Source organism: Atractosteus spatula, chromosome 11, assembly GCF_055471065.1.
Source record: "Atractosteus spatula isolate fAtrSpa1 chromosome 11, fAtrSpa1.hap1, whole genome shotgun sequence".
Taxonomy (NCBI): Eukaryota; Metazoa; Chordata; class Actinopteri; order Semionotiformes; family Lepisosteidae; genus Atractosteus; species Atractosteus spatula.
Genome location: NC_142716.1, coordinates 11,366,452 through 11,388,127, shown reverse-complemented (window position 1 = coordinate 11,388,127; position 21,676 = coordinate 11,366,452). Strand labels below are relative to the sequence as shown.

The 21,676-nt window shown below is 35.9% G+C and overlaps 1 protein-coding gene across 2 annotated transcripts in view; it reads left to right on the top strand.

Moving 5' to 3' along the window:
• The window catches only part of nr5a2 (nuclear receptor subfamily 5, group A, member 2), a 59,984-nt gene that overhangs the window by 20,000 nt on the left and 18,308 nt on the right, over positions 1 to 21,676 (top strand). For both annotated transcript variants that reach the window (XM_088928319.1, XM_088928320.1), the window contains exons 6-7: positions 13,906 to 14,025; positions 18,180 to 18,327. In XM_088928319.1, the coding sequence (XP_088784445.1) occupies positions 13,906 to 14,025; positions 18,180 to 18,327 (268 nt within the window). The remainder of the gene's footprint in view (positions 1 to 13,905; positions 14,026 to 18,179; positions 18,328 to 21,676) is intronic.

Sequence of the window (21,676 nt, the reverse complement as noted above, 5' to 3'; positions counted from 1 at the left end):
TCTTTGTATTTTACTGTATACACTATCACAATTTAACACTTTATATGATTTCCTCCTGAGTGGCAAAATAAGTAGGCAATCCCTTTCCCCATTTGGGCAAACTATCATTTTTATAATTTGTTAATGAGTTTCTTCCATTGAAGATGTTTTTTTTTATTACTTATCTACAGACTGTCCTCTTTATTAATTTGTATGATACCTACTGTATGATACCTTCTACTTTATGCCTACACCATATGTGATCATTTCATAAACCTGATAAAACTAAACTAAGCAAATCCAACAGCACTCTGACATGCAGCTATAATATTTATTTTCATCCTTTCACTGCCGTTAGGGGACAGTTCTGAATTGTAAAAAAGGAACCTTAAATTGTAATACCAGACCAGCCATTAACTGGGGTGGACTGTATTAGACCTTGTTCCTGAGTCTGCACCCAGCAGAGAGCCAGGGCTTTATTGAAAAAACAGCTGGAGAAGAATTGACAAATGCTGAGGAGGCTGCAAAGAACCAAATACAGTATGAGGACAGCTCTGAAAGTTGTGCAGAGTACCCCAGAAAGAACACAGCATGTAATATTTCAGATTTAAAAAATGAAAAAAACATGTTGCCATATATATTTTTTTTAGTTCCTTATTTTCTATTAGAATTATAAAAACGCTTATTCTACATTTAATTTATGATGTTTCAATTGGGTTGGATTATCTCTGCACATATAACTTCTTAATAAGACAGTGCACATTTATATACAGGTATCATATTTTGAAGCTATGACAGAATGGAACTTGAAGAGCAATATGATACTTTTTCATCTTCTAGATTCTAAAACAAAGGGTGTTAGAAGGTATGGGGTTCTATATCATAATTTGATGTTATCTTATTTTGGATAGATATTCTGAAAACTCGTGTACCATTATGCTAACCTATTCTACTAAAAGCATTTTTAATGATTGCTGTTTATGGATTCTAATACATTTTTTTAGCACTTCAATTTCAAGGTGCAGTTGCAGATTATTGTTTTTTACATACATATATATATATTTTATAATAGAAGAAATTAATAAGGTGTTTTAGGCCTGATCTGTGAACTCTTGAGACGATATATATCTAGAATGCTGTCAGTGAGGTCACCCGGCACACTTCTGACAAACTGCCTGTGTGAGTCACTGCGCCTTTGGCAGAGATTTGTAACCGTGTCCCTGGTCCATTGCATTTGAATTATTCTACAGGCCCTCGGCTTTACATTAGCACCAGGAGAGAAGATGAACAGGGGAAGGGAGCAGCACCAAGGGCAGGGGCTCATCGTGAAGGACAAGGGGAAACAGGTGGAAGGTTAATAGCTCTGGAGCGTATCCACCAGCCGCTCAGGCTTGATATATGGGCTTTGGGCCTACTGCGGGCATAGGCTTTCAAAGATATATTATTTCATTTGAGGAGCAGCATTCTAGTCCCTGCATTTGTCCACTGATAGATGATCTCCCCTTCCCCGGCATCCACAATTGGAGATGGCGTGTGAGTTTTTGTAAGGAGTGCTCCCGTACATAATTTTTTGCTGAGCTCTCTTTAACCTCTCCCACATGTAGCCTTTGCGAACGGCTGCAGGCAGGCCTTTTGGCAGACTGCTAGATTTCTTTTTCCTCCTTTTTTTTAGAAGACTGTTATTTCAGTGGTAACAATATCTGTGTGATCACAGAGCGATGCCGTAAAGGGGAGTTTCACACGGCCTCTTTTTCATTCAGGAATAATTTAAAAACAGGGAAAGGTGCCATTTTCTGTGACCTAATAAAAGCGCTACCCAAGAAAATGTGCCACAGTCCTTAAACCGAAGGGCTTGCAAACATATTCTTGGCACTTGAGGGTGTTTATGTCATTTTTATATTTGACAGTGTGGATTTGATATGAATTAAAATATAATATTTTCCATACAGATCATTTCAGAAGAGTATTGGTATCATAAGTTTTGTTTTTTCATTTTGTAAGGGTAACGATGTTAATGGAATTTTCTATATCAACGTCCACATTGTACTGAAGATCATCTTTCAGTAAAGAGAAACACAAATTACCAGTAAAAGAGCAGATAATATTAGGTTTATTCAGTATTACTGGAGCAAGTAGAAATACTGTATCTTACAGTCTGGGAAAATAAACTGTCGCAAACTTCCTTGTGTACCAAGGCTTCCGGAGCCAGCTCATCACTGAAGTGTGTTTTGCAGAGTAAAGACAAGTGAGTCTTGCCTGGTACCTCAGAGATTCAAGGGGCAAGAGGAAGGAAATGTGTGCACTTGTTAAAAGGAAAGATTTAGGGTCTGAAATCCTACAGAGAGACATGAAGGAGGAGTGTTAGCAAGCAGGAGAGTCTGTTCATCCACTTGTTGCTTTGATGAGGGATAAAAGGCTGTCATGAACTACAAGTTCCTGGCTGAGAGCTGATAGACCCATCCTGACAGAGACATGCACAGGGCCAGGCTTGAGGGAATAGGACTCTTTTTTTTTTTTTTTTACTGGGTCTGGAGAGCGTAAACATTAGACCATTAGACCGTATGCTTTCAATGTTCCACTGCTTTGTTCAAAACTTTGAAATACTGCGTACGCATTTATGAACATTTCTCCTCATACAGTAAGAAAAAGTACAGGAAATGCAAGCTCTTATTTATTGATGATTAGAGTAAAAGCCTTTTTTATTGGCAGGTTATGTTGCTTGTTAAAACCTGGATGTAGAAAAGAGCTGTTAATGGTACCTTGTGCTTTTTGCAGCAATGCTTCATTGCAGTGCTTAGGTGCAGAAATAAGGAGGGGTTATTGATAAACAATTTATATACTGGAAACTTATTTTGAGCCTAGTCTGCTAAGAAAATAGCAGACATGAGCCTTTTATCAGTGCTAACAAATGTTAGTTCCATTCACAAAACACATTTTTAAAAGACTAATTTGTGGGCTTAAAACAGATGCTCATATAGAAATCCACTGACTATTCACTTTATACTCTTCAACGCTCTCTAATACAAACAACTCTCTCTAATACAAACAAGTCTTATGGTGTATACTGTAGTAAATACTTCTATTTTGAGAAACGCCATTTAAAACACACACAGAAAAGCCTGAAGCATTCAATTACCTCCATCTACACATTTAAAAGTTCTCCATAAATTTCTCCCTCTTCATTATTATTAAGCTTTCTTCTTAAATTGTCATCCGACTAGAAAGAAAATATTTAGTGTTGTTGCAGGCAGTAAAGATAACACCAAAATCATAATGCTTGTGTATGTTTTATTGAAACCCATTCACTTTTATCAAAGTAATTGTGGTGGTATTGGATTTTCAGTTTTTTTTATTAGGGAAAAAAATTAAACATCCCAAATGTAAGAAAATGCTAAATATTAAATTGCGGACTATAACAAAGTAGAATTTCCTTTATGAAATACACTATAGATACACTACAAAATGTGTTCTGATCTTTGCTCGTATCTCTTCAGAGCTTTCTTTCTTTTGTGGAGTTATAAAAGTGAGCAGTCTAATTACACTGTGTTCTACTGCCTTAATTATCTGTATGTAATCTGTGTTGGCCAAGGGTTGCTGGTGTGTCAAGGGAATCTGTCACTGGCTGTCAGCAGTTGTCTTTCACATCTATTTTTGCCACTTATTTACAGCTGACTATTTTAAGCTTGGGGCTGCTTAAAGTTAAAAGACAATAGATAACCAAAGAACCTCATAAGACAGAGAGTGTGTGGGATAAGCTTACAAGGAGCTTACATTTAGCTAACATAGATGGTTAGATTTGTGTTTTGATGAATGACTGTTTGAATGTGTTTGAAATGAGAAAGTACCGTATAATAAGTAAAATGTAATTTCAAAAAGGCTTAAATCTCTGTTTTAAAGGGAATAAAAAAATTGCCTCTTACCTTCACACAAATACCAAAAAGTAGAGCTAGAGAACAGGTCTTCTCTTAAACAGAATTATTTTATAACCAGTATTGAAAGGTGAATGAACTTCATTTGGACAGTGGTAATTATAATATGTAACATGTTACTGTATGTTTTTAAATATCCTGTGACAACAGGACCTTTAGGAGTTTACAAAATGCCATAATGCGTATTATTTAAAGGAAAATATAACTAAGTATATCTCTGTTTTACATCTGTATTATCTCTATATTACATTGAAAAATATACTCATATTAGCATATAATCATTTGTAAGAATAAATGTTTCTCTTTCAACATTCTTTTTTTCTGATGGTCTGCTCTGAAACAAAGGATAAGAAAGCATGCAGGTCAATGTTTTCAGCTGTGGCTAAACAGATACATATTTTAAGATACACTTAATAGACTAATGTGGTTTAGAAAACCATTTTCCGTAGACAAATTGTCAAAAGGTGGCTGGGATATGGTGGATTTTCAAGTTCTGAAGCAATAGTTAAACAAACCATAAGCCAATCGCCAAAAAGTACACACATTAATAGCTGCAATGATTAGAGGATGAGGACAATCAGTCTTGTCATAACACATGTATTCTTTAATTTTAGCATGTTACTTTATGTGATAAAGCTGATAAAGAGACATTGTTCATGAAGTGCTCAACAAATACCCTGTTTTTTTCCTACAGTTTTTCTTATGTGTCCTTTTGTCCTGTAATGCCATGATATATTAATTAATACTAGGCATAAGTATATCTGTCTTAACTTCATTGCAGTACTGGAATGTAAAATTCCAAGAAAAAGCAGGTTGCTGCTGGAGATAGTGTTGGTTAACCAGTGGCTGAAACATTACACCAATGTCCTGACTACTTGATCAAGTCAAGGCTGCTTATGTATTAGATAAAGTGGACATTCTCCTACTGTATGTTTAAAGCACTATTGGATCCTTTAGGGATGAAAGGTGATCTATAAATGCAAGAAATTAGTTATTATTACACCTAATTGAAGCTGTTCCTTTGTAATGTACGTAGTTATCTACAATATGTGATCTTATTATGTGATCTAAGCCATATCCGGACTATTTCTTGTGCTTGCTTGAAAAGTCCCATTTTTTGCATAGCTGAACATGCACACCTACTGTATATTTCACAATGTGGTAGAAAGTTGCTACCTTGCTAGAGCCTTTAAATTACTTTAGTGCATAATACTAATTTGACAGCATACTCTAGAAGAGATCCCATTTTAGTGTTCTTATAAGCAGGGGTGTTTGTTCAGGCTCAATTCCCCTCTATACCTGCACAATCTGCTTTTCTAAAGTTCTCCTTTAAATCAGTTAGTGAACCAGTTTTATCTCTTTTTCTCCTGATCTAGGGTGTATTGTGGTTTCGGGTGCTTAATGGCAGCGATGTGTTACTCCAGTGGGTTTTGCACTTCAGTGTTGGGGGAAAAATGGCTCCCCTCCTATCTGTAAAACACTTTGGGATACAACTGTTATATAATTGCAATGAATTATCTTATTTCATCAGTCAGAACTAAAACTTGAGGGTTTTGGGGGGAGGATTGATGGAATTGCATTCTGGCCTTTTTAAAGAACAATCCATTTAGGTTTTTATGTATTTTCCAGTGCTTTGGATGGCATACAATAATCATGCAGGATTTAATACAATCATCATTTTCATGCATGCCTGTGCTCTTGTCAGACAAATTCATGTGTGTGACCAACTCTGTCACAAAGAAAACATAAAATTCAGAATCAAATAAAACAATGTGTGCAATAAAAGGAAAGCTCTCCTGCCAGCATCTAATAATGCAGAACAGTTCCTTGCAGATTGCACATTGCTGAAAGATCAATACTCCACGTCTGCAGTTAGAACTCATTTAAAATGTGAAATGCATTATTTTCTCACTGTATTTCTGCATCGGGTTACTTTAGGGAAATATTTCTCCCATGCCTGCATGTATATTAGAAGCCTAATGTTCATCTGAATAATTGATTAGTCTGGTCTGTTTTTGATAATTAGTTGATAGCTTCTTAGTTTTAAGCCCTGGAATCCCTTGTTGGAGGCTTATAGGCCATTTTCATATTATTATGAACATATATCTAAGGCACTACAATACTTAACACAAAAGCTGTAATGGTTTAAGCTACTCTCCTGTTAGGCTTAAGACTTCCCACTCTAAGAAACCAAAAAGAAAATCTATGCCTTTTTCTCACACCCTCATCCCTTTGAACACATTTCCCTAGATTTCACAATGTGGTAGAAAGTTGCTGTCTTTCTAGAGCCTTTAAATTACTTTAATGCACAATACTAATTTTGACAGCCAGGAAGAAATAAATTACAAAGAAGTTTTTGCGTAAGATTGTAAGGAATTTTGGAATCTGCAGTATGTAGATCAGTTCTAAAGGATAACAAAGGCAAAAGACATTACATTTTAGAATCTAACTTTTTCTCAGGGAGAGCACTTACAGTGCTTACAATTATTGTTAAAGTGAGAATATCATTGCAGAGATCTTTTGTGATAATGGCTGAGCTTTTCAACACGTTTCCTGGATTACACATACAGATAATATCAGGTCTCCTCATGTGTTTTGTTTTCTTTTTAACTCCTATCAACCATGAACAAACTAGTTTTTGTGTATGTTTTCAGTCCCTTGCTTTGCAACAGTTTGCATTTAATTACACAGATTTCAAAATATTTTAAACAATTTGTTGCTTGTTACTTTTTCACCTGACCTTGAAACTACAAAGGTGTTTCGCCGGCATTTACAAATGTTTTGTAGAAGTAGTACAGTATAAGTGGAAGACACATTTGCACAGAGAAATCATGTCTTTGGGAACATTTGTCAGCCATCAGTTTCTACTGGAGTAATTCTGACTTGGCTTTGTAGTACAGTTTAATGAAACACACCAAAATAATTAATATAATTCATATTTTTAGTTATTGTAATAATATCTGTAACACAACATGGTTACAAAAGTGGCAGTAACACACTTACCCTGCCTCATAGACAAAGGTAAACATGAAGCCTCTCAGGACCAAAATTCTGATTAATAAAAAGACCGGAACCTTTTGTTTTCACTTTGGAAAGACTGGGGGTCCTGTCGAATACAATCTGTTGTACAGGTCAGGGGTTACACTCTGGAGTCTGTCAATGTGGTCATCGTGGGAACTGATCAATCTCCATGCTTCGGCTGTATTGATCCAGCAGTCCATCAGCCAAGCCCTCCCACACTACACTACCCTGTGTGAACACTGAGATTGATAGTTTCTGACCCGGTGGAGCCAATCAGAGAAGCCTTAAGAGATGTATCTGTGATTTTCATTCACTGCGGCATCTTGCTATCCCAGTGCCTGCATTTACTAATCTAGTGCTGCGTGCACCTGTGCTATGAATTATGAGGACTTCTAAGTTCTCCCTGAAGTACTACCCAATATTGCTTTATTTTCCTATGTTTTGAGAAAAAAAACAATATATTCTTTCACTCAAAACTGCAGACCAGACTGTTTTCTTTAAAAAAGTGTATAGCTTTATGACAACTGGAAACATTGAAAGGAATTTGTCTGGCTTAATTTATTTCAGACTCATTCAGTATGTAGTGTCTGAGATGATTCGGAGGGGAAACTGGTTTTATTTTTACCTCTGGTTTTTCCAGTTTCTCATGTTTTGGGATAGCTATGTGTATGTGCCTCTGAATTTTTCCAAATTCTGAGTTTTTGAACCTACGCTTGGAAAATTTAATGTGCGTATCTGAGAGAAGAGGGTTGTCGCAAACACAATTAATTCTTGCTGTAGGCATTTGCTAGTGTCTCAGTCTGGGATGTTGACTGGAGAAAATGTCTTTGCTTTTTGTCATGGGCTGAACTTCTCTTTTAAAAAGCTAGAACAGTTATTCATCTTCACATTTAGTGTGTGCTGCACAGAAAGAAAATATTATAATGGGAGGTTTTTATATATTGTGAAATAAAGCTTGGGCAAACTCCAATAGTTTGGGGGAATATAAGTATTGCTGCTGGGAGAATCATGTAAAATAAAGAGGAATGCTCATAGCTACCCTATTTATATTCTGTGATGCTTATTTCTTAGTGTCGAGCCAAAATGCCAGAGGTGTAGATAGGAACAGTGTGATAATAAGTAAGTACTGAGATTTCCAGAGGATCAGGAATAAAAAGAAGGGCTAATGATTTGAATTAAGCATTTCTCTATGAGTCTCCAGGGTGAGCTGTGGAGAAAGTTCACAGTGTGGCACATCAGCTGAAGTATGTATCACATCCAGGGGATTAGATTTGACAATTGTACGCGTTCTTTAAACAGCTCTCATCTCCTGTACTCTGAAGATTGCATTCATGTACACCAGAGAAGAATGCTTATACGTACATTCATTTTTGCTTACTCCATGGGTATTATGGTAAGGTTTGTACTATACAAGTACTCACAGTATCCTCTCTAAATCTATTGGCTTCCACTTTTCATTTGTGTTCTAATGATTCAATATCAGGGCAAAGTAATATGGGCAAAGTATTTCAAAACAGCTGCTATACCCAATAATGAAACAAATGCTGTAGATATGCATTTTAATAGGCAGTAAAAGGTGAATTCCCCCACTTCTACAAGTCCTGTATGACATGCATTATAGCATTCAGAGCTGTAAAAAGAAAAATGTACAAAAAACATTTAACTACAAAGTGCTATTAGTTTCTGTTGTATGTTTGTTTTTTTGGGCTGTAGCTTTGGAAGGTAGTTCTGAAGTCATCTATGTTTTAAAGCATGCAAATAAACAGTATTTTAAGTAAACATTGTCTTAATTCACTTGACATTGAAACAAACCGTTTAATCTATTTTCAAGAAATAACATAACTAGAGATACTTATTAAAGCAGATCAAGCTGCGTGCCTTCGTTATGTAAAGTTACTGAGATCCCTGAGCAATGCTTGTGGTAGTCTACCAATGAAAGCAATGGATCATGTACAGTATATGGTAAAGTAGTTGTCTTAACTGTACAGAATGAATAAAAATAGTTTTGAGGTCTTATTTTAGACCATTTCACTTTTTGCTTATTATTTCTTCAAAAGCCAAATTCAGTTCAATTTGTATCACCTCAAGACTCATATACCTAAACTTTATTAATTTTGAAAATCAGTGGTTTAAAGAACAGGATATATTCTTATTGTATTCCCTGTTTAATCTATCATTTTAATATATTTTAAATAATTTTGTAATATGCATATTACATTTTAGGAGCTCTACTGAATATGAAGAGAAGAGTTCTGTTTTTTTTTTAATTTCCTGTTTCTTAATAAGAGCTTCTTTTGATTCCTGTTCCAAAGAGAACTGAATCATTTTCTCATAAGCCTTTCAGGACACTGTCTGAGTCACAATCTCTCAAGTGGAATGTGATAAATGCAGAGCATTCTGTAGAACTGTTGGATGGCATGTGTAGTTTTATTGTGCAACATTAGGATTGTTGAAGAATAGATCTCTGGATTACACTACTCCCCCAGACCGGTGCAACTCAAAAGACTAGAGACTGAACAATCGCAAAAATGAGTCTTAACTTCTACTGTACTGTATGCTGTTGACGATCCCTACTGAAACAAAACATTCCAAGCAACGTTTAGGTGCAATAACATTTAGCATTTAAACAGAAGCTATTGAGTAGTGTATGAGGAGACATTAACTTTAGTCAAGTGAAGAAAGAGGAAATAATATTTATCATTTTAAAGCATTTTTAGTCAAGTATGATACTTTTTCTCGGTTTTCAGTGTTTTTCCAGGCAACATTTCATTTTGTCATGTTTTTCAAGGGGTTATTTTTATTCTGAAGTTAATGTTCAGTGTTATTGGTGGCTTTAATTTTTCATTGCATGCTCTGTTGCCTACCTAGGTGGATTTTTCTCATGTATGTATGCTTTCACTCTATTCTGTTAGAGTAAAGTGTACACAGGCCCTGTTAAATTATCTTTTCCTGCTTCCTAGATACTTTAACAACCACAGTATTGGGACTTTGAACGTTTCCTGATAGCATTGGTTCGATAGCATTTCTATCTTTTGCCATCAGCAGCACAAGTAACTTTGTGTGCAGCAAAGCTCTTGCCATAGGGAAATAAGTAGTGTAATTAAATATACAATTTCTGAATCTTTTGATCTTGGGATTACAGTAAAAAGTGTCACTGAGTATCTGGCATTAAAAAAACAAATGACACATTGGCATTTAAGATAAGCAGAGTAGCCTACAAATGCATTTAAATCCTTAATTCAATGTACAGTAACTGAAAGCGTATACATTCGGTGTTTGCTGTCTAAATGAAAACATGAACATCCAGCAAACAATAAGCATTAGAGAGTACAAAAATGTACGATATCAAAATAATTGCTAATTTTTCTAAATAAACTGTTAAACAAATAAAAAGAATTGAAATATAATCCTCTGGTCCATTTAGTCAGCTGGTAGTTTCACTAGTGGTGCAATGAGATGGGAGTTAGCTGCCCTTTTCAGTGCTTGGGTCCTGGGGTCTCCTAGTCATCACTTGGCCTTTTCCCAGATGTCCTAGTTTCTTCCTACTGGCCAGGTCCATGTTGCGTAGGTTTAATTGGTGTGTATAAATTGTCCCCTTTTTACAAGTGTTGCCCTGCAGTGAACCTAGAATTTCAAGGCTAATGGGAAGGTTGCTACCCACCCAGGAAGAGGATGCAAGAACCTATTACCCAAATATATGGTAAGAAAGCAACTTGGGAGTCTTTAACTGAAGGGCAACAATTGGGGACTTTCAAAAAAACTGATACACTGTCTCTTAAGATATGAATGATAGGTATGGGTTTGCTGAATAGCAACTAAGCGACCAAATCATATGTTTGGCTGAAAATTGGTTGTTTTTGGACAGTCTCATTGGTGTTAGTATGACATCGTATATGGAAGAATTTAGTTCATATTGGAAAAAAATGTCATCTCGTCTGTAAACTAAGGAGGAGGGCTTGTTTTACAGTTTCTGGCCCTGGTGCCTGTGTTAGAATTGAGGGACAGACAAATTCCGAACTACATCGGGATATTCTATTCAACAACCAGGTTCATTTAAAGGAGCTCAAACTTGGTTATAAATCGACTTTCCAGTAAGACAATGGCAGGAAGCGTATGTGCAATGCTGTGCAACAACATTGTTACGTTACGATGAGCAAGAACAGCAAGTGAGGTCCCAATACTTGATCAATAGAGTGCCATGTAGTCAGGCTGCCATCAGCTACTATAAGTGGAGTTCTGTAGTAACTAGACCCTCCTGGCCATACTTTCACACTTGGACCTTCTCATTGATCTTTGCAAGATGTCCCGACTTATGTCTCTCAGATCATGACCTGTCATTGACAGGCTGTTTGGTTGTAACCTGACTGGTAGTTAGAATTTTCTAGTTGTGAACTAGATCAGGAGCAACAGTGCACTGATAGTTTAGCCTCCAACGTACCAATGCGTAGTCATAATTCTCTTGATAAGTGTGGCATATCTGTTTTTCTTTCTTGTATTTCTCTACGCTTGGCATTTCACGGCTTAAATCATCATATCTCCTGTATGCAATCAACTCTCTTACTAATGAGGTGATTTAGTGGTAATACAACAGTCACTTGAGTATAACACAATCATGGATGATCAATTATTCAAAATGACAACAAAACATTTAATCAATATTCAAAATCTGTTTTTCTTGAATTTGCCATTAGCAGAGTTATGATTTTATTTTGATGTTCAGTATGTGTGCATTCTTAAGAATGTAAGAATAGGTTTGCCCAGAATTACATAATGGGTGACAGTCATGCAGTGGTTAGCATTTCTGCCTTGCAGTGCTGGGGTCATGGGTTCAATTCTGGACCTGGGATGCTATCTGTATGGAGTTTGCATATTCTCCCTGTGTTGATGTGAGTTTTCTCCAGATGCTCCAGCTTCATCCCCACAGTCCACTGACATACTGGTACAGCAGGTTAATTGGCTTCTGGGAAAATTGACCCTGGTGTGAATGTGTGCATGTCTGTCTGCAATGTGTGTCTGCAATGGACTGGTGTCCTATTCTGGGTGTACCCTGCCTTGTGCCTGTAGCTTTTTTTATGTTATTTAGATTTGGTGATCCTGGATGCATTTTAGTATAGTAACAAAGAAAATGTTCTCTATCAAAGGTTAAAAGGAACTTGGATGTCCTTCCACTCTTGGTTAAATCACCTTTTGAAGGTTTTTATCTAGTTGTACAATTTATTGATAAATTAACTACAAGCAATCAAGACATGGTGCAGATTTTATCACATAAGAGTGTAAAAGTGCTTGTTTAAATTATTCCCATATTCTCAGGCTTTTTTTATTTTATAGAGCAGACTTTAATGTGGTTCACTTAGTTCCTGAAGCAAGCCCACTCTTGGTTTAGAGATCAGTGTAGAGCTGTTTTTACTTTTCCATTCAACCTAGACCAAACAGGCCTTGCTGCCTGATTTAAGTGGTGTCATCCATTCTCTGCAAAGCCATGTTTTGGCTGCATTCAAAATAAACAGAACTGATAAAGCCAAAAAAACTACAGTAACAAGGAAGTGTGGTAAGAATAATCAGCATAAATAAAAAACTGTATATGTAGGGCCTTGTTTCATAATCAAGTTGCTTATACTTTGAAAAGCTTTCATATAATGCTGTCTACAGATGCAATATATATTTGGAAATGTTATTTCACCATTTTCTTAACTGTAATGTAAATATTTGTTGCAATTATATTTGATGTGTCTTTGGACAGATCACTTTCTTTTTATTGTTTTAAGATGTATTACAAAACGAGCGTCTACCTCCTTCATACCTGACAATTGACATCATAGCATTTGTGATTTTTTCTCTCCACTTTGTGTAAACCCTATTAAATATAAACAGCTTCTGATTTCTGTATGATTTTGCTGAAGACCAAAGCTTGATCCTGAACACAAAAGCAAACAAACCTTTTTTTAATATCCTGTCTGTAGAAAAGTTTCCATGGGTGAGATAAGAATATCCACAGGATAGTTTTTGTGGAGAAAATGGGGAAACAATCTTATTTTCTTTCCTCATTCATTTGATCTCCCCTTTCAATGCTGTCTTTCTCCATCTAGCTGGACAGTGTAATAATTAACACAGCGAGGTGTGAGAAAGACTACTTTTGACAATAGCAGTGTTGTTCTAGGTTATACTCCCCATTTGCTAACGTCAGCATCAACTGATTCTTGGCATCAGAAACAGACTTTTTGTGGGCAATTTGTAACTTAATCATTATTAATAATAAATGAGTGCACAGGGTGGTGTCACATGGTCAGTGGCTAAATCAGTAACACTGACAAATGGGGAAACATATGTCCTTAGAATTCCAGTTCACTTTGACGTATGTCAAAATTCCCAGGATAAATACTTTCAGTCAGCCTCTGTGACATCTCCCCATTGTGTTTTAGTAACAGGTAAACATTTTACTACTAAGTTACTACTAAAAGACAAGATGGCAGCCTTAATGTAACTTTACTGCATTCTCAACTCTGCCTTGTTCAAAGTTTAATAGGCAGCCAGCACCATAGCTTATTAAACTGGTTATATGTAGACTATAGGTCTCTTTGTTGTGCTCTTCTTACATTCAGCATCTACTTAATAATACTGACTTAATGTTTATCATAAGAAACATGAAAAAGTAAAGTCATTTAAAATATTATTCTTATATTTGCTAAATGCACTGTGTTGTGCGTGTCCCTCCACTGAACAAAACAGTTTTATGGATTTAATAATTGGTCTCTTAATGATCAATTCTTCATTTAAATGTCCTGTAAGTTATACGATATTGTATAAAAATATTGCGATTTAAAGCAGCAGTGTTTTTTTTAATTCATTCATACTATGCATTTATGCAGATCCCTACCTTCTTTTATTTCACGGATAATTTCTGTGATACACAGAGTACTTGAAACAATTAGAGGTAGATGGAGATGCCATTGATTTAATAGTTTCATTTTCATGTCAGGTTGATGACCAAATGAAGCTTCTTCAGAACTGCTGGAGTGAACTCTTAATTTTAGACCACATTTTCAGACAAGTGGTACATGGAAAGGAGGGCTCCGTCCTTCTGGTTACTGGGCAACAGGTAAGCTGCATGATTACATAGACAGAGCACTCTTTCACTGGTTGTGCCTGAAATTACTTTATGAATGTGTTATATATGATAATATAGAGACAAATACAACACAATCTCCTAAAGTCATACACACAGCTGTTGACATTGTATATTAGTATTTTTACAGCTACTGTATAACAAATTTTAAAAAACAAAAATAGCAACCACTTGAATACATTCTGCAGATTTCTTTTAATAAGAATAAGAGAACAAGAACAAGAATAAATTGCGCCGTCAACATTCTGTCAAAGCAATAAAAATATCACGATTTTACTTCTAAAGCTATTTACCTTTTCTGGCTGTATGCTTTGCAGCTAATTCAGTTTTCAAAGCTTTTTAATGTTGGAGTCTTATTTACTATGCTACATATTTTAAATAGTATTTAATGAGTATTCTGTATTGCTGACTTATATGTAGCATAAACAAAGCTATAATGTCAGAGTATAATAATTTGTACTGTCCCAATAATAAGGGCTCAAACTGATTTGTAAAAACTTCTCCAGAACATACAGTACACACACTATTGGCCTCACAACTATAAATTACAGAAATAACAACCTTCAGAAATGAAAAATGTTTAAAAGGTGCACTGAAACTTTCAGGGCTACGTACTGTACTTCACTACTGTACAAACAATATTTGCTTTTCTGCTTTGAAAACATCAATGGGATGTTTTGCTACACGTTCCCCTTTTGCGAAACGCGTTTCATCCAGAGAAGTGCATTCGCAGCAATGCAAAGTTCGGCAGAAGCTTGAAAGTGGAATGTATTGATCTTTGCATTTGTTTAATAAATTTCACTCCCTGGCTTATTGTCATCCTATCTCTGTTCTCCTAGCGAACCTGAAGTCTTACAGATAACACTATCGTCCACATCCCATTCGTTTGTCATTCCTTATTTCTGTTTTGAAAAAAAACTGAGACACAAGAACAAGCTTTGCTTGGTATTGTAGGCCGGCTGGGATGAGTGAAGTGCTGTAACATTTGCATAATTTGGCTAATGAACAGCTGGTATTGCTAGGTCTTCAGGGAGAAGGGGTACACTCGATCTGTTCATTATCTTCCGTTACTTTACAGTGGTTTAGGAATGACAGCCGTCTTGCAAAGTACAAATCATCCCAAAACGGGTGTGTGGGATCTACCTAAAAGGGGCATGTGCAAGATGTTAATGGCATTTGTGGAGCACGGACATGATCAATTAGCTCAGGATAACAAGTTGGAAGAGTTTTGCAGTCTGTATCACGTACTGGGGAAGGAGCAAACTTCTCCAGTAACGTCAGAAATGTAGACATTGTTTTTACTTTGCTAGTGTTTCAATATAAATGTTATGAGATTCCTCTGAGGGTTTGCACAGGCGTGCTGTCAGAAGAGATGTTGTTTGTACTGCCTCTTGTGTCAATGTATCTATGTATACCTCACTGTGGAATTGCAGTATACACTGAGATGGATTAGTTAAAAAATGAACTGAAACATTACACCAAAGGAACTGCAATCAAGCGTGCCACTGACACACATTACTGCTAGCAGCTTGTAATAATATTGAAGTAAATCTCTAGGAAGGAAATACTTTAGATCCATTTTAAAAGTTCCAGATATGATACTTTGGGATGATCAAAATTTACTCCTCGTCTAGAAAAATCCAGATTGATTCTTAGTTATTTCTCTATAAAAATGTAATTTCAACAGTGATTATAGAGAAAAATAAATATGACAACATTTACATTATATTTAATATGACACATTGAAATATTAAAGATAAGGTAGTGTACATTAGTAAGTCAAATTCTTAAGCTGCATAAATGCTCGAAAAACACAATACTGCATCCCAAGCACACTTAATGTAAGCAATTTTAAAAAGTGATATTGAGACACTTCGGATCTCGAATTAGCTGTTAACTTCTTTCATTCTACTCATCTATTTCATATTAAAAACTGTCGTGCAACTATTTTCTTTTATGGTATTCTTGTGAAACGACATTTCCAGCAGGTTTAGAAACAGAAATGCAGATTAATTATGTAAGGTAGTAAAAAAAAAAACTACCCTCACATAATTAATTACAAAGATCTGCTTTATAGATTTTTTTCATGACAAGAGCCATTAAACGTGGCAGTTTTTCATTGAAAGGATGGGCCTGATGTCTGATTAACAACCAGATGTTGCCGGACTTCCATTGCAGTTCAGTGCATGTATCTACTGTAACAATACAGATTATTGTCCTAAGTCTTTTAGCAGTGGTCAGACAATAAACTCCTTTATTCTTGGTAAGAAAACTAAGGCAAGGGAATGGTGTCTGAGCTGGGGTTCTCATTGAAGTTATTTCATGCACAGTTGATTTTATGTAAATTGATTGACACCTTTGGGGGTCTGCTTTTCACTGACTCATAATTTTTTACACCCTTAAAAAAAAAAAAGAACCGGTGTGCATCTCGAATTCTCTAGCCTGAGCTAAAAAATTCTACTCATCATATTTACACAATAAATAAATTCCAAACTGCCTCATTTTTAATTGCAAATCCTGCTCGAGGGACCCGTTCTTGTGCTTAGGAGGCAGCCGTCTACCTTCTTCCAGAAACCCTAGTGCAGTCAATTATGGTAATGAATTGTCAATAAATATAAAAATTTAATATGGCCTGCTTACAGTGAGTGGCAGCTAAGGACTTGCCTCCCAGACAAATTTGCTGTTGCTGCAGATATTAAGTGCACCTGAAAGAGTAGTTGTGGGCCACAGGGCCTGCATGAAGCCTCATAACAGAGCTCTGGGAACTCCTAAGATCCCCCCTCATGGATAACGTGAGTGTCCAGAAGAAGAAAAGGAAAAATGCAGAGCCTTTGTTTATTTGATCTTCATTATGCTGCTGTTTTCATTTTAGTTTTCTCCCTGCTGTGGTGCTAGGATGTACAGTACAATAGGCAGTGCAGGCTAAGTTTAGAAGGAGACATGAGCTTGCTGTACAGGAGGTGTTGTACAAAGTTACAGTACCCCAAAAGATACCAGAATCTTCTGAGTTAAAGTTTAAAACATATCACAAGACTGGTTTTAAGAAGATTTAGGTAGTTTACTATGATAGAGTACAGTAGAACAGGAGTATTTTAAACATCTTTCTGGAAAAGACAGAAAGATTGACTTTGTTCACCAGATTCCCAACAATAGCCGTTTCCCCCGCCAGCAAATGAATCGATTCTACCTTAATATGTGTAAAAAAAGTTCATAATGTAGTTCAGAAAAGCAACCATCTGAATCCACTAAGCCTCAATACTAATCAAATGTGAACTGCAGAATGAAAAATACAGTATCTCTTAAAAAACAAGAGTACTTATCCATCTGGTAGAAGGGTGGGGATATTGTAAATAGTTGGATAAGAAAAAATGAAGTGCGACTTGAGCAATTTTTAAATCCATAATGAGAACGTCCAAGGAAATATTTGTGGATTCCATAGAAACAGTACATTTCTGTGTGCTGTTTTCTTTTTACAAATTTAATCAATTTTCTGGGAACTGTCCAACCAAAATGAGAAAAAAAAAAAAGAACAAAAACACATCGAGACTTACTGCAGCTGCCGTTTTTTAAGAAGCTGACATATGCGCTTGAACTTCATTATAAGATTTGTTGAGGAACTGTCTGCTAGCACTTCACAAAATTGCAGAGTTCTATTAATGCATTCTAAAAGTCCGTTTGAGGGGAAGTTATAGATTAAAAGACACATTTTCAGATGTGAGCTTGCATTTTTCACAAGATATTCAACAATCCTAAAATTTAACCACATAGTGTAGCATATCTGACAAGGGCTGCGGCTGCTGTCACTGCCACTAATGTATAGAAAGCTTTAAAGATAGAATATTTCTCCTGTTTACCATTTAAATGCAAATATTGGTTGCCCGTGGAATTGTTGAGTTAAGTGTTCATGCACCATCTGGCTAACATTACTTAGTTCACTAGAAATCTTTCTATTTACAGGGATAAACCGAGTGGTCTCATAAACAGTGAAACATATATATGTTTAATTAAGCTTAACAAGCAAATTGTATGACAATGTATTAGTAATATTATTGGAAAAGGAGAATGTGTCTGGGACTGTATACCTATTTAATAATTTATTGTGCATTGTGCTCTTCTCTCTTATTTAGGTGGATTATTCCATAATTGCTTCCCAAGCTGGAGCTACACTGAATAATCTTATGAGCCACGCACAAGAGCTTGTGGGCAAACTACGTTCCTTACAGTTTGATCAGCGAGAATTTGTGTGTCTGAAGTTCTTAGTACTCTTCAGTCTCGGTGAGTAGCAGCAGCATTTAAGCTCATCCTTGAAATCATTTTTCAGAAGGTCACTCTGGAATTTGGAATTCTCAAGAAAACAATAACTGCTACTTTACTCTGATAACAAAAGCCAAGAAAACTGCAGGTGCTGATATTTATTCTACTGTGTGCATAATATGAATACTGATTTAGTGCCTGGAACACTCAATATGGAAGACTACATTTTTAATCCTTCCTGTATAAACTTATTTGTAAGTTTTTATTAAAACTTGCATAGACTTAATTTTACGTTCCACACAAAATTTTGTGAAATTCAGATCAGTTGTTTTTTTATTTGTGTAGTACATCTGACTGTTACAGAGAAATCAGGGTATTATTTGTACAGCATCATGCAATTGCCATTGCAGGCACATTTAATTGACATACAGTATTGCTTTTGCGATCGTTTTTGTTAAAAGACATTAAGGTCATCCACTCAATAAATTCATGTGTACACATCCAACTTCCTTTTTAAAATCATACAGTACGTGTAAAAACCCAAGAAAAAAGCACTGTAATTTATATCATTGAAGGGGACAGCCTTTTGTTTTAACTCATTATTTGAAGAACAGTTTTAAACATGTAAATATCTTGTATATAAGAAAGCACTGCATCACACATTATTTGAGATGACAAGAAAAAAAATTCAAGTACATTATTTAGGATTATTCTAATGTGATGACAAGGAATTGTTGTAAAGTGTGGATATTAAAATAGTTTATGCAGCTAGATACGGTATATATATTTTTTCATGCAGTAGACAGAAGAATAATGAAATAGATTGTATATGAGGCCTACCTAGCTGTTATATTTTGGTGGGATTAATATGTATTTTATTTTCTTTAGCATGGAGCTGATTATCAGAATTATTTCTTGGAAACACCATACATAATGAAACATACACCAGAGAGTTGTGTATAGCCTAAGGCAGTATTCAGGCCTGAACTTCAGAGCTGCAGTACAGTTTTGAGAGGGAAAACTAAGCCTAGAGATTAGACAGATACCGGTTAACATTTTTACCAGCACAGCTTGGTAGATACACATTAATCAAATTTGAAAGGCAAATAATAGTGGGTTTGAAATTCTAAACATAAATATTGCACATGCTTTATGAAAATAAAGTTACATAAAGCTGCATATCGATTTTGTCTTTATTTTTGATTCAGTTATGGAATACTTATAAATCCTGTCATGTCAGAGCACTGTCCTTAGCGTTGCGTTATTTTCTCATCATTCTTGCTGCACACCTTGTTCCCTGTGCAATGTGTCAAGGTGACTTCTGAAGCCACATCATGAAGGTTCACTCATAAAAAGACCCAACTCTCTGTTCAGATTGCCGCCAGCACTGAAAAGGAAACCTGAGGTTACATCAGCACGAGCAAATTCAAATTCAAGAATTCAAGACAGTAATACATGAACCCATTAACAAATAAGAAACATGCATGTTTGATGAGAATGAAAAAAATTCTGAAGTGAAATATAGAATTAATTGTCCAAATTGAGCAAGTTAATACCCATGGGGTTAAAGGATAAGTTAGTTCTATTGCACTTGAATCTAGGCAGTCTAAATTGATGCCCCGATGGAAGCTCAAATTCACAGTGCAAGGGGTGGTCATGACAGTTAAATTGGCCTTCCACACTATTTGTTTGACGTACTTTAGATGTCTTGACAGCATTAGCTATTGTGCACCGATAGTTTTGCTTCAGTTTCTTCACTATCCTGCTCAGTCTGTTTTTATTGCGTGTGTTTAAAGTTACAAACCAGACTACCATGGCGAATGTTAGAACAGATTCAATAGAAGTTCAATGGAAAAAAGTCACTGTTGTACTGCACACATTAAAAGACTGGAGTTTCCTCAGGTAGAACAGTTGCTGTTGTCTCTTCTTTCACATGTCACATGTGTTTTCCTCAAAGGTTAGCTTGTAATCAACAATGGTGCCAAGATATTTATAACTGCTGACAATTTCAATATCTTGCTCCTCAGTGACTGTTGGTTTTGCTCGACCTATTAATTACAGTGTTGCCAACGCAACAACAATTAGCAAAGGGTAGCTGTTCTTGACACATTTAAAAACTTTTAGAATAACATACCTTTATTTGAGAGGCTCACTCCATGCTCTTCGGGCTGTAACACATACAGTACTAGGCTGCCGACTCTATTGAGTTTCTTCCCCTAATCCCTGAATAGGATAGATAGCTGTTCTAATTCTGGAAGGTGTGGGAATTCTATTTTTTTGGCTTTCATTTTTCATTTCAGGGGAGAGTATTTCTTGCAATGTAGCAGAAAGCATAACCCAATATTGTGCTTCTCCCTGCTGGCATTTGTAGCATAGTTGCTCCTATCTGGGTCTTCCACTTTCTATGACTGGGCAGTGGTTGCCAAACCTCTACAGCCTGTACATTCCAATACAGCAATATGGTCATTTCTGCTGTCCTGTCTGTGCTCACTCAACAGATATTATACAGATACAGTGAATTAGCACATGGAAGAACTGGCTGTAGTTTTCATAATTAGATCAATATTTGAAAAATGAAATGATTCTTTCCCAGATTCCTTCCAAAGTTCAAAGTGTGATGTGATGTATTTTGATTTTTGAGGGAAAAAAATTATTTAATCTACTCCTCACCAGCTTTTAATTAGCTTTAATTGCTGATCTGTAATGCATGTCTCAGCTAAACATTCCTTATACAACACAAGTAAACATTAGAAACTGAAGGAAACTGCAAACCGCCCATGTTATGCCTCATCTGGAATATTGTTCCAGATGAGGCATAATTCAGTATTGCTCTTTGGCTTTGAGTAGAATTCCATTGATAGGCTTTCCCCAGAATGGTACCTTACTTTAGGGAAGTATTTTTAATACAAGGAATACATTTTATTTGAAAGTTCTCATTCTGTGTTATTCTGATTTTTTAAGAAGAAAATGTATTGAGTACTTTTTGGACTACTGGAACAGTTAGGACACTTAAAGAACAAATAAGCCATATCCACCTTGTCTTGACGTACTGCACAGCCGTCACTCAAGCCAAGAAAAGTCTGGCCTTACCATACGCACATACATTTTCTTTTTCCTGATCACCTAGTCTCTGCTAATTTATCAGCTTTACAAATTAGGCCTTTTAAATGAAATCAAAGCCAAATTTCCCTGACATATGTTATACCCTATAGTTCTGCCTCTTGTATTTTCTATCAGTAGATGAACTTTGCAATGATCTGTCAACAATGACAGTCAGCCTCTGTAAGCCAGGGAGTGTTTGTAAAGCCAAGTGTCAATAAAGAGGAGGTTAGACATTACTTGACCTGAATGCAGCAACTTGTCTTTTCAT